The 27,536-nt window shown below is 43.8% G+C and overlaps 1 protein-coding gene across 1 annotated transcript in view; it reads left to right on the top strand.

Moving 5' to 3' along the window:
• Hydin (HYDIN, axonemal central pair apparatus protein) overlaps positions 1-27,536 on the top strand; it is a 433,520-nt gene that overhangs the window by 326,226 nt on the left and 79,758 nt on the right. The window contains exons 54-67 of the mRNA XM_023709202.1: positions 2,257-2,455; positions 5,033-5,132; positions 6,529-6,625; positions 7,108-7,276; positions 8,098-8,336; positions 10,185-10,293; positions 12,250-12,454; positions 14,124-14,359; positions 16,279-16,430; positions 17,330-17,519; positions 21,399-21,501; positions 21,699-21,986; positions 23,524-23,666; positions 25,126-25,344. Coding sequence (XP_023564970.1) covers positions 2,257-2,455; positions 5,033-5,132; positions 6,529-6,625; positions 7,108-7,276; positions 8,098-8,336; positions 10,185-10,293; positions 12,250-12,454; positions 14,124-14,359; positions 16,279-16,430; positions 17,330-17,519; positions 21,399-21,501; positions 21,699-21,986; positions 23,524-23,666; positions 25,126-25,344 — 2,449 coding nt within the window. The remainder of the gene's footprint in view (positions 1-2,256; positions 2,456-5,032; positions 5,133-6,528; positions 6,626-7,107; positions 7,277-8,097; positions 8,337-10,184; positions 10,294-12,249; positions 12,455-14,123; positions 14,360-16,278; positions 16,431-17,329; positions 17,520-21,398; positions 21,502-21,698; positions 21,987-23,523; positions 23,667-25,125; positions 25,345-27,536) is intronic.

Below are 27,536 nucleotides of genomic sequence, written 5' to 3'. Positions count from 1 at the left end.
GATGAGGAAGTTTTGCATTATTTGACCAGAGTTGAAGTGACAGAATTTGAAGATATCAAATTAGGTTACAGAATAGATTTTTATTTTGATGAAAATCCTTACTTTGAAAATAAAGTTCTCTCCAAAGAATTTCATCTGAATGAGAGTGGTGATCCGTCTTCAAAGTCCACTGAAATCAAATGGAAATCTGGAAAGGATTTGACAAAACGTTCAAGTCAAACGCAGAATAAAGCCATTAGGAAGAGGCAGCACGAAGAGCCCGAGAGCTTCTTTACTTGGTTCACTGATCACTCAGATGCAGGTGCAGATGAGCTAGGAGAAGTCATCAAGGATGACATCTGGCCCAACCCACTGCAGTACTATCTGGTTCCTGACATGGATGACGAGGAGGCCGAGGGAGGACGATGAGGAGGAGGAGGAGGAGGAGGGGCTAGAGGACATCCACGAGGAGGGTGATGAGGTCGAGGGCGAGGAGGATGATGACGAAGAGGGAGAGGAGGGCGAGGAAGACAAAGAAGAAGATGACTAACTGAATACTGACGGATTCCAACTTTCTTGTTTTTCCTTTTTTTTTATTTTTTTTTATTTTTATTTTTTATTTTCTCCAGTCCCTGGGAGCAAGTTGCAGTCTTTTTTCCCCCCTTGTGCTCAGTCGCCCTGTTCTTGAGGTCTCTCTTCTCAAACACCATGGTTCTCGACTTAACTTTGTAGGGAGAAACCTTGCAGAATACAGTGGGACAAGGATCTCCACAGCATTCTGGTCTCAATTCATTTCGATCCCCTCCTGTCTCCACAAACTTTTTGGAATCAACACCACCGTGTTCTGTGGGAAAAAAGAAAACTCTCCGCTCTGCGCTCTTCGCTCTGCTGGAAGCTGGAGGGTGCTCGGCCCCTGTGTAGTAGTGCATAGAATTCTAGCTTTCTTCCTCCTCTCTGTATATTGGGCTCAGAGACTATACTGTGTCTCTATGTGAATATGGACAGTTAGCATTTACCAACATGTACCTGTCTACTTTCTCTTGTTTAAAAAAAGATTTTAAAAATTTTTTAAAAATGGGGTATAGAAGGTCAGCAAAGGGTGGGTTTGAGATGTTTGGGTGGGTTAAGTGGGCATTTGACAACATGGCTTCTCCTTTGGCATGCTTAATTGTGATGTTAACAGACATCCTTGCAGTTTAAGATGATACTTTTAAAATAAAATTCTCTTGATGAAAAAAAAAAAACCTCATTGTGGAAAACATCTGAAAAAACTGTGAAATAGTTTGACCAAACTAAAATTTAAGTAACACTATACCTACCCACTACAAAATGTGTATTTCAGGTGCACATGGAAGATAAGGTGATAAGTCATAAAACTGTCTCATTAAATCTCAACCGATTGAAAAGAGAGAAACTACTGCTCCTTCACTCCTACAGAAATAAATACTTACAACAGAAAAAAAAAAAATCACAATTAACTGGCCTGCACCTTGCAAAATATCAAAGTCAAGATCCACAAAGGAAGGCAGAAGATATTTTCCCAAGGATGCTAAGTAGATATGACAGTTAAATTCAATCTGTGATTCTAGATTGAATCCTTGACTGGGAAAAAATGAGTAGTTATTAAAAAAAAAAAGTCACTAGAATAAAGATAAAATCAACTGGGTTGATTTGAGCATCAACAATGAATGAAATAATAGTCTTACATCAATACTGAGTCCCTTGATTAAATAAGAATCCTTGTTCTAAGGAGATATGCACTGAAATTTTTAAAGATAAAGGAACATTATTATCTCTGATTTAATTTCAAATAGTTCTGGAAAAAAATAGCATGGATATGACAGAAAGTGTGTATGTGTGAACACAAAAGCGGGCCTGACAAAAACTCCTGGTGGATCCGGATAAAGAATTTAGAGCAATTCTTATAACTTTTCTGTGTGTTTTAAATTCTGTCACATAATCTGGAACAATTTGAGCTAGTTTGTACATATATAAAAAAAAAAATTAAACCATGCCACCCAGCGCAGCCCCACAAGCTAAGAGTTTAATTACATAAGGAATCAGATCAGGAACATCTGTTAACATTCCGCACACAAATCTACCTACCCTCAGATCCAGCTGACATCCTGTTTACAAGGAAATTAGACCCAGTCACCTGGCTCCAATAAAACAGGAGCGAAGGGTTAAGGGAGTCTTAAACACAGCCACACACAAAAGAGAAACTGTGACTTTGGAACCAGTATCTGACACTGACAAGATTTCTTTTGGTCTCTTCAGAAAAGAATCCAAAGCAGTTTTCCTCCGCAACATCACTCCCCTGCCCGTGGCCTGGCGGGTCACCAGTCTGGAGCACCTGGGAGAGGACTTCACGCTGTCCGAGATGCACGGCCTCATCCTGCCCGGGACGGAGTATGCCCTGCATGTGCACTTCCAGCCCTCCAAGCCTGTCAACATCAAGAAGCCTTTTCGGCTGGAGGTGAGGTGCCACACATCGCAGACTCGATGTGTATGCTGGGTTCACACGCAGAGACCCAGACGCAGCCGGTGTCCCTGTTACATGCTCCCATCTGACCCCCTTTTTGATAACCCCGACCTGTACTAGCTTGTTCTGCACACAACTGCGAAATTCAGCCGCAGTGTCGCTGTAACTAGGTAAGCGTTCGATTCCTGACGTCACACGGCAGGCCTGCTGCTCACCCATTAAATTCCTACTTCAGTAACTACCACCCTCCCTGTTGTGCTTCCAGTAGGTGCTGGTGAATCATCCTTAATCCCCTCCCGCTGCTGACAGTGTCCCTTCCAGCCCCTTGCCAGGTCTGCCTCCCACTATATCTCCTCCCTGTCCGCTTCTTTGTCTCCACTGCTGCCACCCTCCTCTGCTAGGCCGCTTTTTCCCTCTCTCACCTGGACTTCTGCAGAGGCTTCCTAACTGAATTCCCTTGTTGCATCCCTACAAGTGTCCAGAAAGATCTCTGCAGTGACAACTCAGGTCACTCTTCCCTCCCTTAGAGGACTTGCTGGCTTCCCACGGCAGTAAAAATAATGCCCAGTATGCTCGCCTGCTTCTGCCTGACTTCATTCCTGCATCTCACTCCCCCTCGCCCTTACGGATTGCCCCACTCACGCTGTCTGAGCTCTTTCATGCCTCAGCCCCTGACGTTGCTGCACCCCGGCTGGGAATCTTGTACTCAGTGCGGAGTTGGCACCCACTTTAAGATTCCCTGGACATCCAGGGGGCTTGCCTAAGCATCCTGCTCGGGGACTCCCTGGGGTGCAGCCGCTACCATCACCATCGCCCATCCTTCAGAGCCCCAGCCTTTCTGACTTCACTCTGCTTCTTTCTTTCCTTTCTAATGTGAACTCCTTTGGGGCAGGATCTCTGCTGGTTTATTCACCTCTCATCAGGTTCTAAGCTGGCGTAGCAAACCATCACCAACTGGATGGCTCAAACAACAGTACTTAAGCTTTCACAGTTCCAAAGACAGGAAGTTGGAGATCAAAGTGTTGGCAGAGTCAGACTCCTTCTTCAGGCTTTAAGGAAGCATCTTTCCTTGACACTTCAGCTTCTGGTGGCTCCTTAGAGTCCTTTAACACCCCTGACCAATGATGGTGAACCTTCTAGAGAAGAGTGCCCAAATGGCAACCCAAAACCCACTTATTTATCAAAACATGCCACTACCGCAATTAAACCTGAATACTGAGATTTTCACTTAGAAAAAACAACTCATATATTAACATCTTTTGTCTTAAAAGAAAGACAAATGGTACACAGACCAAAGGGTCTTCACCTCTGCTCTAGTTATTGCCTCCACCATCACAAGCCTTCTCCTATCTGTGTCTTTCTGTTTCTGTCCTTTTTGAGGATGCAGCTGAACCTCTGTATGTGTACACTCCGCATTCACAGATTGAGCCGGCTGTGGGTACATAAATTCATTCAGAGTAAACAGCAAGAGGAAAAGGCAAACCTTGGGTCAGCCCAATTTTCTCTGTGGAACATTAGCAAATGTGTGTTGAAAGAAGAGATGGAAGCCTGGCGTGGTGGCATATCCCTGTAATTCCAGGTCTCTGGGAGTCTGAGGCAAGAGGAGCAAGAGTTGAAGCCCAGCCTGGGCCACCTAACAACAGCTGCCTCTAAAGTTTGAAAAAAAAAATCTAAAAGAGTCTAGGGATGTATCCCAGTTGAAAAGGCCCTGGATTCAATCCTCGGTAGCAAAAAAAGAGAAAAGGTAGAATTCTGAATTAAAACTTCAGTTTAGTGAGAACCTCTCCTTTCATGTTCTTGGGTTCTTGACACCCAAAGAATTTGGAATGACCAACTGGTGATATAGTGTTTCAGCCTGACGGTCCCACTGCCTAGCGCCTCCTTTCTTGATAAGCAGGCCCTTTATGGCCTCCCGGTTAGTCTCCAGAGTCAGCAGTCAGGTGCAGTGACAGCTGGCACCAATCCAGGAATTCCTCGGGACGGAGAGGGAATCCTCAACAGAGATGCCTAGGCAGGTCAGTGAACACCTGGAACCCCTCCCTATGGGTCTAATGATAACTGTTCACAGGACGTTTGGAATTTCCCAAAGAGAAATATTAAACACTATTTTGTATGAAAAATCTAGTACTTTTTCTACAGACTGAGTCACAGAGACAAAATGATTCAGGTTTCTAGGATGAGCAGGATGCCTTATGTGAAAAGGTTTTCCACTTCAAGAAACAGAAAAATGCTCTTCAGGTTTACTTGATTTAAGAGTTCCAAAAAGACCTTCCCACAGTGTCTGCTCGGCCCAAGCTTCAGGAATGCAGGGGCAAGCTCATGAAGCACACTCAGTAAGAGGACAGATGACGGTGTAGCTCCTCCCCATCACTACACTGTCTGCCCCACCACCCAGTATCTCAGACTGGATAGGAAAAGCACTAACCCAACCAAACGTACAGTGAGCTAGATGCAGCTCCAAAGCATCCCCTCCCAGCCCCCCTGCATGAGTCCCTCTGCATGTCACAGATTTCAGCCTCTGAGTACCTCATGGGTCTCGCTTTTACTGAACAAGTGTCTAACTCTTAACAGGTTTTAGATGCAGAAAATCTTGTTGGAGTCATGCAGATTGAAAATGTCCTGATCTTTGCAGAATCCTATGACATCACACTGGACATCACCTTTCCCAAAGGTCTGAACATCACCCTCCCCAAAGGGCTCCCTTCTAGGAAGAGTTCAGGAACTGCACCCTTTGTACAGTATAGTTCTCTGTGAAGGAGGGCCAGGATGTTGTAGGGTTGTGGTGGATATTGGAAGGGGAAGCTCAGTTTTGAGAAATAGTAATGCAAATTCAGAGCAATGTCAGCCACACTGCCATAAATTCTGATTTTTTCAACCAAGGATAGCAAGAGGTAATAATAAATATAAAATTTGCAGAGCTCCTCATTTGAGTACACATCACTTGTACTCACTTCTGCTTGCATTATTTTTCTACTACTGCCAGATTATATTGCCCCACATGTTCTGGCTTAAAGCAATACACATTTATTATCTTACAGTTTTGAAGTCAATGATCCAAAATGGGTCTTGCTTGGCCATGACCCCTGCAGCATGCTCAAAGCCAACACTGCAGAGCCAACCATTCTTACACAGCCATTCTCAGGTCCCCTACTTCTGCCCTTCTACTTTTAAGGACCCTGTGATTACATTTGGCCACAAGAATCATCCATATTAATCTCCATGTATTGAGTGCAGTTGACTAGCAACCCTACTTCCACATACTACCTTAATTCCTCATTGCCCCATGAGGAGGCCTATCCTCCAACTCCAGGGATTAGGAGGAGTTGACCTGGGAGAGAAGTATCATTCTGCCCACGATGCTGTCCTAGCACCTGGATTACAGCTGTCTTTTGACCATGTAGAAGCCCACATTAGCTTAGACGCCATTACTTTTATAGGCAGCACTATTTATAATCATGAAATATTAGAGATAACCAATTATCAATAAAGGAAGGATGTTGTTGTAGAAATAATAATGTTATTGTGGGATGGCCATATCATAGAATGCCATGCAGCCACTAGATCATATTTAGGAGGAGTTTTAATAACTCGGGGAAGCCGGATATGGTGGCACATACATGAAACACCAGAACTCTGGAGGCTGAGGCAGGACGAACATTGGGAGTTTGGGGCCAGCATGGGCTACAAAGTGAGCTCAGGGCCAGCCTGAGCTGCATAGTGAGACCCTGTCTCAAAAAATAAAAATAATAATTTGAGGAAATAGTTATGATGTTTAGTGTTAAACAAAGTAACATAAATTTGTATGTAATATCACAACTCTGCCAATTGTGCACTTTATAAAAATCCTTTAATACATGAAGCCTCAGCTAAAGATAAGACAGGGTGGACACTGAGCCAAGGGTAGGTTCAGTTACGAGGTGCTCTTCCAGCCCCCAAGTTTCCAGAAGACCTGTCACCTCAGTTTTTCCATATGAGCTTCTATAGGAAGCTCCCCTGCTCCAGTCCGTCCACCCCTTCACTCACTCCCTCCCTGGCCCTGGCCCTGGCCCTGGCCCTGGGCTCTGCAGGAGCTGAAGGACTGGACTTCGGTACTGTGAAAGTCATGGAGGATCTGAAGCAGCCCCTTCAGCTGAAGAACCGCGGGAAGTACGAGATCATGTTCAGGTAAGCTGAACCACCTGGGCATGTGGCCATCCACACCCACTCTTAGCCATGAGCAGCCACATCAGCCTGTGAATTACTTTTAATGAAGCAAGAGGCAAGCACAGGGACCAGGGTTCAACTCCTCTTCCCACGTGCTGCCAGCACCAGCCCTGACCCCGGGGCACACTCAGCCTATGAACAAATCGGGGCGTGGTGGCTCACACCTGTAATCCCAGCACTTGGGAGGCTGAAAACAGGAGGATCACTATGAGTCTGAGCTGCATAGTGAGACCCTGTACCAAATGCATAAATGAAAAAAAAAAAAATGAAGCAAGAAAATCTTTAGACCTGTTTCTGCTTTTGGCCTCATTGAGTTTAAATTCACAGAATTCTGATGGTGGAAAACAGACATTGTCATACCATTCCCAACTCCGCAGCTCAACCAGGGACCTCCTTGTCAGCCTCTGAATGTAAATTAAACTGAGCTTTTGTTTGTCCTTCAGCTTTTCTGTGGACTCTGTGAAAATTATGTCAACCAATGTCAATTCCATGATCTCAGTCCTACCTCAGAGGGGCTCACTGTCTGCAACAGAAAAGCCCATGAATGTCCAGGTGTTCTTTCGCGCAAAAACAGAAGTGAAGCTTGAGCAGCAGCCCATTCTGCACTGCCAGGTGAGAGTTAGAGGGACGGGCTGGCTAGTGGCAGGACTGTGGGCCTCTTGCTGCAGACGCCATCCATTCATCCACGCTGGGGGGCGGGGCAATGCCTGGGTGGCAACCAGACAGGACATGCCAGAGTTTTTCCCCAGATAGCAGGCATAGGTGCATCGGGGGGAAGTGAGCAGAGTCAGAATGAGAGGAAATGTGCCCCAGAGATAAGGAGGCTGTACCCCACCATCAGATGCCCATGAAGGGGGAACTGAAGACAAGAGTCAAAGCTGTTCTGTGTTGACCTTTGGCTACTACATATAATGTAGCTGAGAGGTTAAATGTATCTTTGAAAATTGGGATTTTTGTTTTAGTGATAAGCTGGTCCTCCAAAAGCATAAACTTAGCCTCGACATCACATAGGATCCCAGTGCCCTGGGCCAAATTTATATATATTTCCTAGTTTTTGTTCTACTCTTTGTACAAATTGGTGTACCTCTGCGCACCAGAAGAAGGAAGATTCGCTGCCCTCCCAAATTGGCCAAATTGCAAATAAACTTATTTTTGCATTTTTATGGGCTTTCTCTTGGTGGCAGGCAGGCAGGCAACCAACCCAGACAGCCAGGGCTCAAGTTCAGTCCTGACCAAGCCCTGCTGGGGACAGTAAGGTCTGTTAGTGTTTGCTCATATTATGGCTAATGCAGTAACAGAACAGAGAGAGAAGGACATACAGAGAATGACATGAAGAACCCAGCCTGACACCAATGATGAAAGCTGATAATGAAGAAGATAATCGCTGTACCGTTGCCAGTGACTACATCTTCCAATCCTTCTTCCCTTTCTAGATTATTGAGCCCAATCTTGCGGAAGGGGGTGAGATCACTACCAGTATCCCCATTGCGTTTTCTGTGAATGCAGTGTATTCCAAGTTCAACATCAGCCCCTCCTCGGTCATCAACTTCGGGGCTTTGATCTGCGGCACACGCAAGAGCTCTACCATCAGCATAGAAAACCAGGGTATTACTGACTTCAAGTACGCCCTCTACAGGCTCACCGGGGAGAGCCCCATTCACCAAAAGAAAGCGTAAGACTAGTGTTCTCTCTCTCTCTCTCTCTCTCTCTCTCTCTCTCTCTCTCTCTCTCTCTCTCTCTCTCTCTCTCTTTCTCTCTCTTTAGAGAAGGGTCTACAGGGTGTTCAGGGTCTCACTACCAGATCAGACTCATAGTGATCCACCTGTTTACAGCCTCCCAAGAGCTGGGATTACAGGTGTGCACCACCACGCCCAGCCTCGATTGCTGTCTCAGCACGCCCCGGGGCAGGGCCAAAGCACAAACCCCAGGATCAAACTATTCTCTTAATTCATGCCATTCCCTACTAATTTGTGCTGTGTATTTTACAAAGAGCTTTACATATTTTGCCTAAATCCATCCAATCCTCTTTTGTGAATGAGGACTCTAAAGTTTAGAAATGGCTCATCCGGGATTATACAAGAAATCACCGGCCAATCTTGGTTGAGAATTCACATCTTTTGATCCCAGATTTCATATATTTTCTAACTGCTATCAAATACAGGATACTTTTTAGTTGAACAAATATAAAGTCTTCTCTATGGGAGTCTGTTGTCCTGCTGCTTCTGAGGTACTAAAAGATTTACTAGTAAGTGATGGTCCTACTATTCTGTAGGATATCAAGAGACTACTGTAACAGTAAGCTAGGCTGGGGAAATAGTTCAGCGGTTCAGGTGCCTACCTGGCAAGCACAAGGACCAGGATTCAATCCCTGGTACCGCATGCCGTGCCGACTCCGGAATCCCGAGAATACCATGCTGCCCTGAAACTGGGTGTGGTGGAGCACACCTGTAATCCTAGTCCTGCAAGCTGAGACAGGAGGATCACTACTAGTCTGAGCTACATAGTGAGACCCTGTACCAAATAAATAAAAGAGGGGCTGGGGATTTGGACCAGTGGTAGAATGCTTGCCTAGCAAGCTGGAAGTGCTGGGTTTAGTGCTAGGCACCAAAAACAAAAAAATAAATAAATAAACCTTCCAAATAAATAAAAGACTAAATAATTCCCCATGCACTACTTGCCAGTGAACTCAGGTAAGTACCTAAACATTACTTCTTTTTTTTTAGTGAGATTTCTGTCATTATAATACCTTACATAGGCACCTTAGAAGCAGAAGGGATTTGCTTTGGCTTGCAATTTTGGCCAGTCTGTGACAATGTGGCCCTGCTGCCATGGGCTGCGAGGAAGCAGCACTTCATGGCCAGCGCCCATGGCAGGACAAAGCTGCTCCCCTCCCGGCCAGTAAACAACAGGGAGCTCACAGAAAACTGGTGCAGTGGTGCACCTCTGTAATCCCAGCTACACCACAGCCAGAGGCAGAAGAATCGTGAGTTCAAGGCCAGACTGAGCTACAGAATAAGACCACATCTCAAAAAAAAAAAAAATAGATAAATAAAAATGCATGCATAAAGATTAGATTTCTTTTAAAGAGAGACAGAAAGAGAAAGAGAACAAGAAAGAAGAAGGGAGGATGAGGGAAGGGAAGGGAAGCGAAGGGAAAGAAAGGAGGAAGAGCTGGGGTCCCACAATCCATTAAAGGCACACCTCCAGTGACTTCAGGACTTCCCAAGAGTGCCACCCTGGTGACCAAGAACCAATCACATGGACCTTTGGGCACACTTACCAAACCAGACCATTTTCCTAATAATAATTTTCAACATCCTGATGTACCATATTTCCTAATTAGTGCATAGTTTCCTTACCACTGTCTGATGGGCATAGTCAGTGATTACTAAGCCAACTGCCACTCTGATACCCTCTTGGGTCCCTGTACTACTTAAGAGAAAGGACCTCATAAACAGACCTACAGGTGGTGTCTCATCCCTAGCTAAACCTGAGGGTGAGCTCTTGCTTCTTTAATCAGGACCGGACACTTCAGACATGCAAGAGCCCGGGAGAGCGAAAACTTCCTCAAGTCTAAATCAGCCAAGTTCTCAGACCCAATTCAGAAAGAAACAAACATCACAGGCCAGGTGAGTGTCCTTCCTTACTCAAGACCTCAGGAAGATCACCTTCCAAATAGCTTTCACCACCAAACATCTCCCAAAGGTAACAGGTTTTAAACCTACTGTGATAGGAACATTAAGTCATTATATTAAAACCTCACTTTTGTTTTAAGTTCAGGCACTACAGTCTTTAATTTGGATATCTTCTGTTGCTTTAAAACTTCCTTAGACTCACCCAATGCCTTAAAACTGTTCCTACTCTTCATATAATTTTGATCAAACATCATTTATTTATCAGACAGAATCGTGGAGAGAAGCCCTCCTCTGTATGGCTTATCCAGGAATGCCTGGTACCTAGGACAACTTGTGTGTGCAGTAGGTGCTCAGGAGACAGTGACTTAGGCTAACAGCAGCCTCTGAGAATGGCTATATAGTCACCACACCATGCCAGGGGCCTCATTCCCACAGACCTGCTGAAGGAGTGTAGTATGTCAGCCTTTCTGGCCACCTGTAGCAGCCGTGAAGACAAGCTAGAGAAGTTCTTGACACCCTGAATGATGCAGAGCTGGCATCTGAGCATTATCAGAATAAATCACTTCCTAGTGCAACCATACTATAGAACACACCCAAAGGGATTGAGTAGGGGAGAAAGCACAGGCCAATGGGAGGAGTGTGGCTCCAAGAGAAAGAGGGGCACAATGTGGTTGAAATTCAGCCCATCAGAACTAGATCCCCACCCACCATGTGCTAGACTCCCAGGATGGCATAGTGCCTGCCCTTAGAGGGACATCCCATGTCAGACTGCCCCTTGGCAGCATTCTGAAACAGCAAGAGGAAGGAAGATCCTTAAGAAGCAGAGGTGCACGTGCTAGCTGTGCCTCTCTGGGAGCGGGGAGCACTGGTTATCAAGCCCTGGGGAGCAAGTGAAGCACCTCACCAAGAGCATGCACTGGCATCGTGCCTAGGGGAGGATGTCAGCCCCTCACTATTTGTGCCAGGGTTCCTAGAGCCATCAGGGAGTCCGAACAGACCCCGCTGCCAGGATATGAGTCCAGTGAGAGAGCACTCACACTACAGGTGACTTTACCACTCCCACCTCGGCAGCAAGAACCAACAGAACCCTCGAACCTGGTCTCCCAAGACTCCAGACAGCTTTCTCAGAGCACGAGGAGTCTCATCTGTATGTGCTGCAGTTCACATTGCAACCAAGGGACCACTAAAGCCTTCTGCTCTGGGTTTTATATTTCCGAGAAAGCTTGGGTCTTCAGAGGCTAAAGCCCTGTGAGGCATCTGGGAAAGATGAGGACAAAGCCTAGGCTGCCAGAGACAATTCCTCCTTGTCTCAGGATAATGCGTTGTCAGCACAGTCTACAGTTAGCCTGCCAACTTCGAGTGCGAGGCACAGAGCCAGGGACGCCAAGGACAGACATCCGTTCAACTCCTCCCACACTAACAGTCCACTTCCTTAACCTACTCCTGAAGTGCATGCTATGTTCTGTGCTTCCCATGTATTCTTTCATTTAACCCTCTAGCTCCTCTGAGATCAGGAGTTTTTGCTCCACTTTAAATACACAGACCCAGAAAAGCCCTTTGTCTAAGTTCAGACACTTTGTGTATCAGAGGGTTGGGATTCCAATCCAAGAGTATCTAACTCAAAAGTCCATAATCTGATTTTGTTTGTTTGTGCAGAACTGGGGATTGAATTCAGGCCCTTATTCTACTGAGCTATCTCCCCAGCCCCAAAAGTCCATAATCATAAATGCCACTCTAGTCCTCATCCCTCTTCTGCAGGATCCTCGCCTGAATGTCTGTGATGTCCGTGTCCTTAAACACTGGGCTTTAAACGATGAGTTCCTTAACTCTAGGCTCGGAAGAAATGTGCAGAAAGATAGTTCTGAGAGAGCCCCACCAGGTGGACCCCAGGCCCTGTCCCAGCTCTGGTGACCATGTCACTGCCTGCATCTCTCCCACCCTATCCTACAGGCTCGCTTTTCCCACGGTATGTTCACTGTGTACCCTGGGTTCGGCTCCATATCTCCCGGAGGACAGCAGATTATCACAGTTGATTGTGTGGCTGACCCCGTGGGAAAGTGTGAGGAGTTTTTGGCCATCGATATCTCTGACCGAGACCCCAGAGAGCATCCCGCCGGCATTCCTTACACTCTGCTTGCTGAAGCCTGCCTGCCAGGTACTGCCACTCGGACTGGATAGTACCCCTGCTTTTGTAACACCTCTCTCCCTCCCAGACAAAGTCTTCTAAAAGATGCCTAGCAGATAAGGCTGGCTGCTTCCTTTGGACCTCAGATCTTCCTCTCGGGTGTTAGCCATATTTTGCCTTAAAGCCTTATAAGCACGCACACATAGAAGAGGATGTGCCACTGCAAACTCCTGACTTTGTTGGGCCCGCCCTGGATTCTCAAATAAAACGTGTTATTTATCTGAGAATCCTGGTGACACAGGATGTACTGTAAGACCCAGGAACACTGAGTCCTGCAAATACCTAAGCCATTCTGTGGGCTATTCATGCACAGAGAAGAACTCCCAGTAACTAAGAACACTGAAGGTTTTTTTTTAATTAATTTACTGATAAAGAAATAGCAATGAGACAATTTCAAAACAGGTTAGTAGGACAGTTACAATAATTAATACATTGCATATTGTTGTCTTCGTAGTAGTTATTCATAGTACAAGATGATATCTTGTCTAAACACTATTAGTACAAATCTTTCTTCTCATTGAAATAAGAGAAAGTAGCTATATATATATATATATATATATATATATATATATATCTCCTAACTATTCTGTATATACAGATATATGTATGTATTCTTTCACTACAAAATAGTCCTTCCTTTATATCCCCCTTTTTTGTTTACTTTTGTCAGAGATAGGTATTCTATTGCCATTCAAATATTCAAGTAGGTGAGTGAATTCAGCAAAGTAATCCAATATAGTCCAGTAGACCATAATAGTAGTGGGTTATCTGTAGGACTGGCAATGTCAGAAGTTGTTGACTTGAGCCATTTATAGCTCAACATATTAATATGGCTTTACTTTTTATACCTTGTGTTTATACTTTTCTGCTGGATGGTTAAGAGCAAAATAAAGCAAGACCTATATCACAAAAAGTGTAACTTTTGTATCTGACAAGGTCAGTCAAATCCCCTCAGGATTTACCCTGAAACCAGTTTGTAGATCTTTTGTCAGTGTCAGCCATCTGGATGAGTCACAGCCATTGTTTGACCAATTTGCTCTCTGTGAAAGCCTGAGAAAATGTTTTCTCCCCAGGTGACTCTCCTTAGGCATACTCTACATTGTCGATCACTTTCCTCTGTGACTCCATAATCTCCTTGAACAAAAAATTAGTGCCACCACTGAGTTACAGGATGTTACAGTACAGTTCTCTTAAGTCCTGAGTCTTCATTGACCTTGAAAGGTTAGGGCCAAAATATTGGCTATCCTTATAGCCGTTCTTTTTTTCTCTAATTTTTTGGTCTGCAAACTTAAGTTGTTACCCTTCAGAAGAGAAGCTTAATGATATTAAGAAGAAGCTAGAGATCCCCTGGAGTCTCCGCCAAAGCAGGCCAAGCACCACTTAGCTCCTAAGCCCACACCAGACCTTGATCTCACCACTTCTTGCCATTGGCAGGAAAAGACTGATGGAGATTCGCAACCTTTTGCAAGGAATGTGCAAAACAGAAAGAAAGAACCAAATTCATGCCATCTCTCACAGTCCCTTGTGTGGATTTCCCTGCCTTTCCTCTGTTAGGCTTGTCTGAATCCAAATATCCAGATTAAGAACAATAGGCAGCTGGCAACCAGCATCATCTCACCATCTCCCCTCCACTCCCCAGCCTTCATGACTGACAACTACACTTCAATATTTGAGGAGCACCACATCTGCACCAGCCTCAACCTGCAGCACATCCTGCAGACCACAGAGAGTGGGGGGCTGTTTGTGGAGGATGAGAACAAGTTCATCTTTTGCAACATCCTGGTGGGCCACCAGGCCAAGGCTCGGTTCAAGATCAGCAACATGGGCAAGATTCCCTGTGATATCAGCATTGTAGTTAAGCCCATCTCCAACAAGGTGAGAGGCTCCAATGGGCCCCAACCCAGCATGGCTAGAGAGCCCTGGGAGCCCCTGTTTGGGAAATTTGTACCCTAATAGGATGTATCTGGTTCCTGCGCCTTGCTCAAAGTTCTGAGAGGCCGCAGGGCTCCAAGCTGCCCGTGTGTTGCAGTGGCTGTCTCCTCTGAGTAACTGTACTAAGCTGATACATACAAAGGCAGAACTCAGTCATCCACTGCACAGTGTCTGAGCCAGACAAAGCAATGAGAGCGCACACTTGAGAAGAGCCACTTCTTCACACATTCTTGCCTCAATGTTGATATTCTTGTTGGAAAGACTTGTGGATGTCTAGCTGCAAGATTAATGGAGAAAGGCAAAGAGTTATTGCGCCCACTCCAGAGTGACAGAGCTACGCTAAGTGACTTACACTTACTGTCCCATCTCACTTTCCCAACAACTTTGAGGCTTTGTATTAGACTCTGTTCTACAGTTAGGGAAACTTAGGCTCAAAAGAGCTAGATTCCTCCCCTAGGTCCCAGAGCTTGAGAAAATACAGCTAGACTTAAAGCCAAGCCTCATCTATGTTCAAGTAAGTAATAAGTGCACATCTCTGAGGTTGCTGTACTCTAAATTCCTTCTCTCTTGGATCCTTTGCTCACAGAGGAACAGGAAACAATCCATGATACAGGAGGAAGGGCTTAAACTGTGGGTTTCTAGCCCTGCTAGTCACCAATTGAATGTGTTGCATATACTACCTAAAGGGCTGCTTCTGTTCTCTGCCTAAAGGTAGAATTTGGCCCCCGGTGGCCATCATGGCCCAGAGTGGGCATTGTTGGTGCCTGATGGTAGTGGGGAGGTCCCCAAGGAGGATTGGTTTCAGCCTGAGCTGTGGAGAGAATGGGCATTCTCAGAAGACTGTCCACAAAAGAGGGAATGGTCTGGGACACTGTCTAATCCCTTCTGTGACTACTCTCAGGCCCTGTGACATTCAGTCATTATACTCCACTATAAGAAGTGAGCAAGCCTTATTTGCAAAGAAAGATTTTTAATCAGGGTTTGCAGACATCAAATGCTCTCCTCTTCCCTGGTCTGCAGATTGGAAAAAGAAAAGAAACCTTAGTACTTTCAGTTGAAGGACTAGAAGGAGTAGAATAGCCTGGAGGAGAGAAAGCTCACAGCAGGGTAGGAGAGCTGAGCAGAAAGCCAGGCATCAGTGCAGTCCCGTAGCCCACCTGCTTCCCATGAGAATGAGAAATCCTTTCTGGGCAATGGCAGGGGTCCCTCTGTCCCCAAACACTGCCACAAAGTGGGAACAGACAAAATGTTGTGGGAGGTAGTTCTAGTCAAGGCCCTTGAAATTGCAAGGAGCAGAGTCCTACTCAGGTTAGCCCACACGACTCAGGGTTTACAGCAGTAAATCATAGATCACAGACACAGGGCAGAATGTATCACTAACCATAGCTGTTTGGAACTAGCACCTAAAACCCACCCTTTAGGTCAGCAGATGCTCCATTCATCTTTTAGCACCTCACGCTTCTCACACTCAGGTGGTTTCTGTTGTTCCATTTTCTAGTCTGATTTCCTTATTGCACATGTGGTCCAACCAACTTCCACCTCAGCTCCACATCAACAACCAATGGCACTCTTTAGACATCTTAAGTGATGGACCATGGCTGGAGGGATGGAGAAAATACCTGGCTTGGCTCATATGTTTGAGTCAAAGTTCACAGTGTAGCCAAAGACAATCAGATCTGGTTTAAGGGTGAGTCCCACAGTATCCAGGCTGCTCTTTCCAGGGCTCAATACTGCAAAGATAGAGCTTGTCTACCACAGATCTTGGAGAAGAGAAAGTTCACAACAGGGCAGGAAAGAGGAGCAGCATGCCATGGTGCCAGTGCAAAGCAGCTAAAATACTCTGGTTTGCTCCTATTCTCCAGGCCTTTGCCCGCATCACCGACATCTTTGAAGTGGAACCCAACAAGATATGTGTGGCCAGCCGGTCAAGTGCCTTTGCCACTGTCTTCTTTACCCCACAGACCATGCAGACTTACCAGTGTGTCTTCGAGGCTACCTTGGATGGCTTGCCCAGGTACTGCTCCTGCTCCCTGCAGGAATACAGCCCCACATTGTCTATGGCAGTGGTCCCTAACCCCCACACCATGGACTAGTATTTTTTTGTGGCTTATTAGGAACCAGGGCACACAGCAGGCCTTGAGCCAGCAAAGCTTTACCTGTATTTACAGCTTCTCCCATGGCTCACATCATTGTCTGAGCTCTACTTCATGTCAGATCAGCAGCATTAGATTTCTTTAATTATTATTATTATTGGTGCATGTTTGCAGTAGGTGATGATTACGTTCATTGTGGGGAGCTGGTACATGTACATTACATATCCTAATTCTTTTTTATCCCCATTCCGTCTTCTTTCTCCACTTCCCTCCATCTCTGTCTCTATATATGACATGTTTGTGATACATAATGAAATGATTGTATTCCTCATAGGAACTTGGTGCATGTACATAACACATCACAATTCCTGTCTTTTTAATCTCATTCCCCACTTCCATCTCTTGGTACCCTTCCTGTGTGCTGAAGACCTAGCTCCCTACTTCCTATTGTTGTTTATTTTGCTATTTTGGGTTTCTCATATAAGAGAAACTATGCAATATTCAAGTTTGAGTGTCTGATTTATTTCACTTAAAAATATGGTCTCAAGGTGCATCGATTTTCCTACAAATGACTCAAGTTAAAAGGAGCTGGAACCCTAGTGTGAATTGTGTATGTGGGGGCTCTAAGTTGTTCAGATCATCCTGAAACACACACACACACACACACACACACACACACACACACACACACGCACAGCTTTCTGCAGAAAAATATTCCACAAAGCTGGTTCCTGATGCCAAAAAGCCTGGAGACTGCTGCCTGCGGGATGCCACTCCTGCCACACGTGCCCACAGGCTTCGATCTTCCTGGTCCCCACAGCATGCTGGCCAGAAACCGGGGCCTCATGTTTGACATTGTTGGTGAGGGAACGCTCCCGCGAGTGACGATCGTGAGGCCGATTCTCTACAACCAGCACGGAAACCCCTTGCTCCTCTTCAAGAAGCTCCTGCTTGGCCATTCTGAGAAATTGCCGCTTGTCCTCAAGAACAATGGCACCATCCCTGCCCAGGTAACGACTGAGGGGGAAGCATGGTGGAGAGGGAGAGAAATGCTGTAGAAGCTAGACTGAGATATTGCGGTCCCTGCCACCTCTTTGACAGTCCTCAAACATTAACCCATGTGTGAAATATGGCCACATAGAGGGGAGTGTGGCACACTCTCTGCCCTCTTGGGATGCAGGAGATTCTAGGACACAGAACGCCAACAACTGACATGCAAGGTAGTGCGCAATGATGTGCTGGGAGGGGAGGAATATACGTTCTTTCTTAGTGTCTTCATTATTTTTCCTTTTTTCCTTTCAATGAATATTACATTTGCAATGAGGAAAAACAATAAAAGAAATTTCACTGAAATGAGAGATGCCATGTCTACAGGGATTTAGGCTCAATTATTAAATTTATGTTTGTATTTTATTTAACATAAAATAAATTATGTGTCATACTGAGGACTAGGACTTCTGGGAATGATTTATCTCACCCCAGAGGACAAAGGAAGATTTATTGTCAATGATGTTGGAGTGGGGCGTTGAGGATGGTTGGCTTGCAGCAAGTGGGTATGGAAGTATGCACATCCCAGGTAGAGAGAAAACTCCAAAGATACAGAAGCAAAACCCAACTCTCAGAAACTGGCCAGTGTCAGCTCTATGAGGTGGGAGGGTATAGGTAGAAGAATGAGGGGAGATAAAAATGGAAGCGTGGAGAATGAGAACAGCCTGTGGAAGGCTTTGGAGTCTATATGTACTTTGAACCCTACCAGACATTATTATTTATTTTGCTTTTATTATTGTTTTTACAAGTAAGGCTCATCTAGAGGTACTCATATATTTGTCATTTTTATTGCTCTCCAATTATGCATCTCCAGTTACCTGACATTCTTACCCTGAGGAGTGAAAAATACTCTTTATTTCCTTAATGTGAGTTGCTAATGTTGTATTCTCTCCATTTTTATTTGAAATCTTTTTATTTTTGGTGCAAGGCTTTCCTAGGGACTGAACCCATGGCCTTGCAAGTGTCCTAACTCTCAGGTCCATTCCCAGCCTTCCTCCTCCTCTGTATAATTCTTGTTAGCTACAGAATTATTTGGCAGTTGTTGTCTGCCAGCAAATGGGAAATTACTTTCCCAGAGTGTTCTGTGTTCCATTGTACCTACAAAGAGATCAACTCTAACTTTAAAATAGTTTTAAGGTGATCTTTTTTTCTGACTGCCTTTAACATTTTCCCTTAGAGTTTGTTTCCTGAATGTCTAGACATTTTTACAATATGTCTAGATATAAGGGCCAGCCAGATAGCTCAGCAGATTAAAGTGCCTGCTTAGGCAGACGCAGGAACCGGGGTTCAATCCCTGGGCTGCCATGCTGGCCCTGCCCCCAAGGCATGCTGAGACCGGCGATTGAGACTGGGCGTGGTGATGCGCACCTGTAATCCCAGGGTTTGGGAAACTGAAAAACAGGAAGGCTCACTATGAGTCAGATCTGTGCAGTGAGACTCTGTAGATCCTGTACTAAATACAATATAGATATAGATATAGATATAGATATAGATATAGATATAGATATAGATTTCTTTCAATTTGTCCTTGCAGTTCATCAGACTTCTTGTTTCTGTGGATTGATTTTAAATAGACTTTGGAAGATACTAAGACATTTCTTTAAACATGGTTTCTGTTTAGATAGATAGACAATTTTATGTGTATAGTGTGTGTGTGTGTGTGTGTGTGTGTGTGTGCATGAGCATCAATCATTCTTACTATATTTTCCATCCTTTTTTCTCTGGGTTTTATTCTATACAATTTGTTTTGAATTATTTCTGCAGTTTAGAGGAGCATCCTCACTCAAATCCGTATGAAAAGACTTGGTCCCCAGCATGGTGGTGGTAGGAAGTACTATGGATCCTTAGGAGGTGGGGTCTGGGAAGAGGCGCTTAGTCTTTGTAGGGTGCCCCCAAAAGAGAATATGGAACCTGCCAGTTCTGAGAAGAGAGAACTGCGTGGTGTATTTGTGGTGCCCCATAGAGCTTGGCTTGAGATGTGACTGCGTGACCTGACATACACTCCCTCCAAGAAGGGCTGCCCCCATCAGATGGCTAAACTAATGAGGCCACCTCCTCTTGAGCTGTGAGCTAGAATTAATCTCTCCTTACCCCATAGGTAGGCTGTGTTGGGTATTTCATTATAGTGATGAAAAGCTGCCTAACACATCTGTCTTCATCCCTTTTAGCTGTTAATCTTTTCCGTTAAAATCTTAATTATTTTTCTTTCAGTAGTAAGAATTTTAATTTTTTTTCAAACATGCATGGTCAGTTTTTATGATTTGTAGATTCAGGCTGAAATTGTCAGACTTGCTCTTCATTTCTTAAATGCACAGTAACCGCTGCCATTCTGCAGTATGTGCCTGATAATTGCAAAATAATCCCTGTGACAGTTTTCACGCCTACCTTCTCTGGTCACTCTTCCTCCTACTGCCCAGTCTCCTTATGCACCTGGTTATCTTTTGTTCCTGTGCTGAGTGTTAACCTAAACTTATTTAGATTAAAGATGGGGTTTTTTAAGATTATTTTTCCTCAAAGACCATTTTTTATTTGTTTCTGCCCAGTATTTGGGGGCACTAGAGATTCAGAATCATTGTTTGCCAGTTTTAGAGCTTGAGATTTCCTGGGTTGCCATGTCTCATGGCAGGGTTGCTATCCTTGTCAAAGTTAGGTTCTATCCAGCTCACTTGAGGTACAGACCTTGGGGTCTTGGCCCAGAAGAAAGGAAGCGTTCTCATCCTTTGAAAGCCTTGGACTTTGACCCTTTTAGAACCAAGAGACCATAAGTATGGCTAAGCCCTCTACCTCTTCCAATCAAAACCAGCAAAGAAAGTTGAGCATCCTTCTGTATTCCAACACTTGCAGACCTTGGTCTGGTACTCTTCATCATCTTCCTCACACTGTAATACTTTTAAATTTTTCTGGATTTACTCTAGCACTTCTTATTGCCTTGAGTCCAGTGTTGCTAGCTTACCATTACTTTACATTGCTTCTGTTATCATGAAACAGATAACAGCTTTTTAACTATTCCAACATCATTCACCTCATATATGAACTTTGAGGAGAATTTCTACTTTCAGAGTATTTAAACTCTCCTCTGGGAACAAAATTTAGAATTCCCACCCATTTATATGAATGTTTTCTATCAATAATTTTATATATAATTCCCACATATGGTTTCATATTAATTTCTAAATGTATAATCTGCCATCTCAGAAGCTTCCTACATGATATCACTCTTTTTCTTTTCCTCATGCCACAGCTTTTGTGGTACTCAAACTTAATCATGACAGTGCTAGTATTACTACCTTCTAAAACATCTACTGATTTGTCCCACACCTAAAATCAGATATCTGACTCTACTCCTATCTTTTCTTCTGATGTGCTGGAAACCACTTTTTTTCCCTGAAATAGGTCAGAAGCCCACTTGATTTTCTCAAAAATACTTACAATGACACGAGGCAACAATATGTAGTGTCTAGGATGGGCTGTCTCTTAGTAATTGCTATTCATGCAAGCCCTCATAGAGTAATGAGTATTTATTTCCACTTCAACTTTATAGCTGCCTCCTCCATCTGTCGCAGATGTTGGCAGCCCCATTTTGACACCATCTAGCTCTATGATCTGGAAAGTCACCTATATTCTTTGGACCTCTGGTTCCTCAAATAATAAGGACGGACCTGGATGAATGAATTCTCTTTTTTCTCTCCAGGTCTAATATTTATTATATCTCTCAAAAAAGAAAAGTGAAAACTAGGTACAGTGGTTTTGGGGGGGTCCTTCCCAAAAAGTATCACACCCCAAATTCAGAACTCATGAGCAGCCTGGGAGCTCAACACTCAACTCTGCTTTCCTTCTGCCAGCTGCACGTGGACCTGCGGGACCAGCTAGGAGTCTTCTCCCTGAAAGGGAGGCCCACCACCTCCTACATCTATATCAATGAGGAAAACAAACCAAATGAAAAAGGTCAGTGGAGGGCATGGAGGGTCTCAATAGCTGATTTGTTGGGACTTCTCGGGGGCCCCGTTGGATACCCACTCTCATCACCAGTTGCTTTTAACAAAAGCTCCTTCCTACGTATGGCTGCTTGGCCTTCAGTTGGTGCCTTATGGATGCATATTGCTTCAGACTGATTCTAAATTACCTCTTCTATCTTCTTTCAGCAATAAAAGCTCATACAGCTTCTCTGATTGTTTCTCCTGGAAACACAGCTGAATTTGATGTCTTTTTCCACTCCCAGAAAGTTGGGAGAGTGACAGGCATCATTCACCTCTCAGTGGTTGACAATCAGTATGAGGAGACCCTCATCCACATGGTGGGAGAGGGCTACAAAGATGACATCACCTTGGACAACATCCATGGGCTGGTGGCTTCCACTAGCCAAGAGGCCTCAAATATTTCTGAGGTCATAGAGGTCACTGAGGAAGACACCATGGATGACTTACTGGCAGGTAGGAGAAGAAGTGGTGAGGTTGCAACAAGCACAGGCCCTTGGGCCATTTTAAATAAGGGGGAAGTTATATAACAGCTTTAGCTTCCTGAGAATTTAGAAATGAATCTTCTCTTTCCCTCCGTAGGCTCCATCATGCCCTTCTTGATCTCTGCTTCAATCCTCCCATTCATTCGTGTTCAATCAGTGAACATGTCCTGAACATTAGTAGCACTCCACTGATCCCTGGAGTTGCAAAGTTTATTAAGAAAGTCTCTGGTCTTATGGAGTTTCTAGATGGATATTAATATGGCAATTAAGATAATAAGTGAATCAATGCTTCCTCCTTATTTTCCCTGCCTGTCTTTTGATTGGCTGTTTTAGCATTATCTACTTCATCTAAAACACAGACCCTAGTCACTCTAGATCAGGGGACTGCCTCAGAGAGGACACAGATGTGTGCTCCTTCTAGAACATCATTCTCCACACTCGCAGTATCTTGAGTGTGGGTGCAGTATCGGAATCACCCAGAATGTTAGAAATGGGAATCACCCACCCTGACCTACTAAATTGGCATCTGCATTTTAACCAGATCCCCAAGTGATCTGTGTATATGCTAAAGCTTAAAACATGCTGCTCTGAATTCTCTCATTCACTGAAGCTTTATTGACCATATTCTTTGGAGTAGAAAAAAATTACCTCATTGTTATTATCAAAAATACATTTATTAAGCACTCTAATTGTATAGTTGGTTTCCATAACATGAGCTATAAACACAGTCTCTAGGTTTTTCCAGGAGCTTAATTATACTGCTGGAATGTAAAATTAGGGGCTCTATGCAACATGGATTGAATTCCCCTTACACATTTAATGTCTCACCTTTGTTTGAAGCTAGATAGAAATGTCTGTCTTGTATCAGGGATTAAACACAAGCCAATAGTAAATCTAAGCTCAGAAAATCAGATTTAATATCAATTATGGGATTGCCAACATACAAGAGTTCCCAATAAATTTAAATTTCAGACAAACTATAAATAATTTTAGGATAAATACACCCCCAAAATATTGCATGGGACATGCTTATCTTAAAATTATTTCATTGTTTATCTGTAATTCATATTGAATTGTATTTTATCTGTCAATCTAATTATACTTATTCACCAAATAAATGAAGTTGGAGCTCTATGCTTTCTCTTGTACAAGTGAAATTGAGGACCAGGTACATGGAAGGATGAATGAATGCATAGATGGATGCATGCATGAATAAATAGATACATGAATGCATGCGTGCAGGCATGGATAGATGGATGCCTGGATGGATACATGCATGGATAGATGGATAGATGGATACATGCATGGACACATGGATAGTTAAGTAAATTTTCCTGAGAGGAAGTCTTGCTACCCAGGCACTCCATGTTTTTCAAATATAACCATCCAGAGAAAGAAGGCTTGAATAAGAGTGAGGTGCTATGTCTGTCAGTCTCTGCCTCTTCAAGGAAGCAGGCCTTCCAAGGCAGCCATAGAAGACTCAACCAGCCTTTGCTCCTAACCCCTAGCTGCTCTCGTGGACCACATCCAGTTTGGGGACTGCCACATTGGAACCAACTATAGTGCAAGCTTCACGATCACTAATCACAGCCAAGTGAATGTGATACGGTTTGAATGGCCCCTTTTGGCTACCATTTCTTTCTCCCCACAGGTAAGTGAAAGCCTTCCCCTGTGTTATAGACTCTCACAGGCCTCAGCCCACATCAGTCTCATCATCAACCCATTACTGTGAATGCAGGGAATGAAAGAGATGCATCTCAAGCTAGAACACTGTTCATGTCCCCCCTGGTGTTAAGAGGGGAAGAGCAGAGAACACAGTCTGCCAAGGATGTTGCTAGGCTGAGGGCAAGGAATTTTTATTAATTTTATTAAGTGTATTAGTACATGTGTGCAGTACATAGTGTTTACATTCCTTATGGGGAGTTGGTGCATGTACACAATACATCTGTTCCTTTTTTCATCCCCTTTCTCTTCCCTCCCCTTCCCATCTACCCATCTCTTGATCCCCTGCCTTTTTTATTTTTCATACATGTTTGTGGTACCTAATGTTTACCTTCCTTGCGTGGAGTCAGTACATGTACATGGTGCATTCATATTCCTTTTTTTTCACCCTCTAACTCTTCCCTTCTCCACCCCCATCTCTCCATTACCATTCCCCTTTGAGAGTGAGCTGTCTCCTTATTTCATAGGGTCTACCTTTTCTTTTGCTCCTTATTTTTATTCAGAGTTTCTCATGGAAGAGAAACCTTGAGATATTTAAACTTGTGTGAGATGAGGAATTCTGAGGAGTCCTGAATAGCTGAGTACCACTCCCAGCTTTCCTATCCCAAAGCATGGGTCTGGGCTTCCTGCATATGTGTTCTTCAGAGCACTTTAGCCCTTCAGAAGTGGTTCTCCAAAAGCTAAGGGAAGGACGGTGAGTTCTGTGTACAACAGAGATTTAGAAAACACTGCAAGTTACACCTCTCCCATTTGGGGACCCCAAATGTCACTAGATCATGTTCTGAGCACTGCTAGTATACTGTATTCATCCACCTATATTTGTATGGACCATACTGATTAAGTGTGAGGTGGCTGCTTGTGGCACTTGGAGCCTCACTGTCTGGGTTTGCCGCCACATCTTCCAATATTAATGGAAGCAGCTTACAGGTTTCACAAGTTATCTATGAAATGGGAATAATCTGTGTACCTCTAATAGGGGTATTATAGGGATTCATACAATTGTGTAAGTCTTAAAGCAATGCCTGAAGTAAGTAACAGTTTTATCATCACTGGATGTACTTTTTATTATGATTATACTTTCAAGGTCATCGTATATCTATTTAAATTTATGTATCTATATAGGCTTGGGTGATGCTTTCTTTTTCCCCCAAGACTTGTGGCTTTACCCCTCCTTTAGACTGTCACTATCAAGTATCAAGTGTCCTTGAAATTAAATTCTTAGAAGTACTAATACCGCTGGGAAGATGGCTCAGTAGAATAAGTGCTTCCCTGGCAAGCGCAAGGGCCTGAGTTCAATCCCCGGTTCTGCCAAAAAGATAAAAATAAAATAAAATAAATAAATAAAGATAAATATAAAAAAGAAATACTAATACCAAGCTCTTCCCTAGATGGGCCACCTCCACCCTGGTTGTGCTAAGGACATAGTGGTGACCATGAAGTCTGACATGCCCGTCAGTCTGAAGAAGCTGGGGATCAAATGCAAGCTCTCCAAGATCGTGTTTCAGCTCCCTGCAGACCAGGTCCCTGACTGGGATGACCGCATGCGCACAGTCAAGTGGGTAGATATGCCCAAAAACACAACAGGAGCCCCTCCTACAAAACGAAAGGTAAGTGGGGATATCAAGCATGAATATGACCCAGGCTGCTATACTTGGCTGTTACTGCTCTCAAGTCCAGTGTCTCAGGTCCTTCTCTCCTAGAATACAGGAAATGTTCCCATTCTTTTGACCTTGATTTTAAAAGAGTCAAGCTGAACTCCCACACATGCCCCTCTACCCTTACTACACATAACCACAGGAATACCCATTTTTGTTGGTAGAGCTTTGGCTTAATCTCTACATAGACCATAAATGACCTGATCATATATAAAATTTGGATATACCAGACTACTTTTTCTTCTTCAAAAGTGCATTCCTGCAACTTGAGGTCATACTCATCAGTGAAGTAGATTAGACTCACATTTGCAAGCATCATATTGTCTTTCTTGTGTGAGAAATAGAGTAAAGAAGATCTAAAATGTACAATGGACAGAGTGAAAGGGGAAGAAATTGTTCAAAAGGAAAAAGGAACTGGCATGGGTGACAGGAGATAGGACAGTAGGGAAAAGGGGAAAATGTGAGTGAGTAATACTATTAGTATCTCTTAGACCATTAAAAAGGAAGGCTTTGATATCCGACCAACCCCAGGCCCTGCAAGTATGCAGGAGAGCTTCTGCTCTGTCCTGTGCCCACCCGCCACTCCAAGCCCAGGCCCTCAGCATAAGAGGCCATTGCCCTTGTTCTCTGGACCTTCCCCGCCTGGCCAGACCCAGCACAGCCCGCCATCTGAGTAAAACTTCTGCTGCGCTCTTGGGAGTCCTGCAGGCCCACCAAAACACAACACTGGTGAGTGTGTGGAGAGTTTCTGCTCTCTCTCGCCCCCACTCTCCATACCCATCCAGACCCAGCCCAGACCTAGCATGCAGGCTTGAGGTAAAACCCTGCAGCTAAAGTCCCTGCAGTGAGACTAGGGTCAAAACCACACAGCTAATCCAGGAACAGATCATCTTACCAGAGGTGTACAGCAGGCTCACCTCCAAGGGCAACAACAGTAAGGAGCTGAGCACAGTAGCCAAACCCAACCCAGGCACAACTGCATGAAGTAGAACTTGGTATATCAGTACCCAAATTTCATTAAGTGATAAGGACATAATTGCACCAAAGCTCTACACCAAAGGCCAGAGGTCAGTGTTAAATGAAATGATAAAGACAAGGAGCAAAATGCAATCTCAGGCTTCAAGACCACCCATAACAAGTGCAGAGGACATTAGCTCAGCTGAAATAAATGAATCAATAGTGTTGGAAGTAAATAAACAATAGCAGAAAGATATAGAGGAACTCAGAGCAGCATTAATTTCTGTAATAAAAAAAGAAAACTTTATAGCAGCTGAACTTAATAATCAAATGCAGAAACATATGGAGGAAACACAATGCCCAACCAGAACAAATTCAGTGGACACTAGCTTAGCTGAAATACATGAATTAATAGCTTTGGAAGTAAATAAGCAATTACAGAAAGGTTTAAAGGAACTCAAAGCAAAATTAGTGTCTGAAATGAAAAAAAAGAAATCTCTAAATTCATAGCACCTGAACTAAAGAATCAAATACAGAAACATAAAGAGGAAAACCAATCTGTAAAAAACTTCAGTAAAAGAATTAATAACTGCTTCTAAAGAAGACATTGATAAAAAAATATATATAGGAAATTTAAAAAATGATGGATTCCTTGAATGAGCAATACAAGAAAGAAATAGATCGCATGAAGCAGAGTCAAAGAGATGTAGAGGACCTTAAAATCTCAATCACAAGCCTGAAAAACCATTTGAGCGAAAGTGAAAATAGAGTTTCAGATGTTGAAGAAACTGGTGCAGCTAGTGAAAAGGTAAGAAAGGATCTCTTAAAAACAACTAGGATGCAGAAAAAATATAATTCATCACCTGTAAGATGATGCAAAGATGAACAATGTGAGACTAATAGGCCTCAGTGAGAATGAAGGAGTCATTACAAATGATGTAAAAAGAATATGGCAGAAGTAATAGCAGAAAACTTCCCAAATATGAGGAAACAATCTGATACTCATGTCACCGAAGCATGCAGAACTCCAAATAACTTCAACTCAATTAAAAACACACCGAGACATATAATAGTCAAGATCTCAGAAATCCAACACAAGAATATCATACTGAAAGCCACTAGAGAAAAGAAGCAGATCACATTCAAAGGAAAACCCATCAGAATTACAGCCAACTTCTCTTCACAAA

This window comes from Octodon degus, unplaced genomic scaffold, assembly GCF_000260255.1.
Source record: "Octodon degus isolate 3935 unplaced genomic scaffold, OctDeg1.0 scaffold00011, whole genome shotgun sequence".
Lineage (NCBI taxonomy): Eukaryota > Metazoa > Chordata > Mammalia > Rodentia > Octodontidae > Octodon > Octodon degus.
The sequence above is the reverse complement of the archived record's forward strand: the minus strand, read 5'-3'. Positions and strand labels throughout refer to the sequence as shown.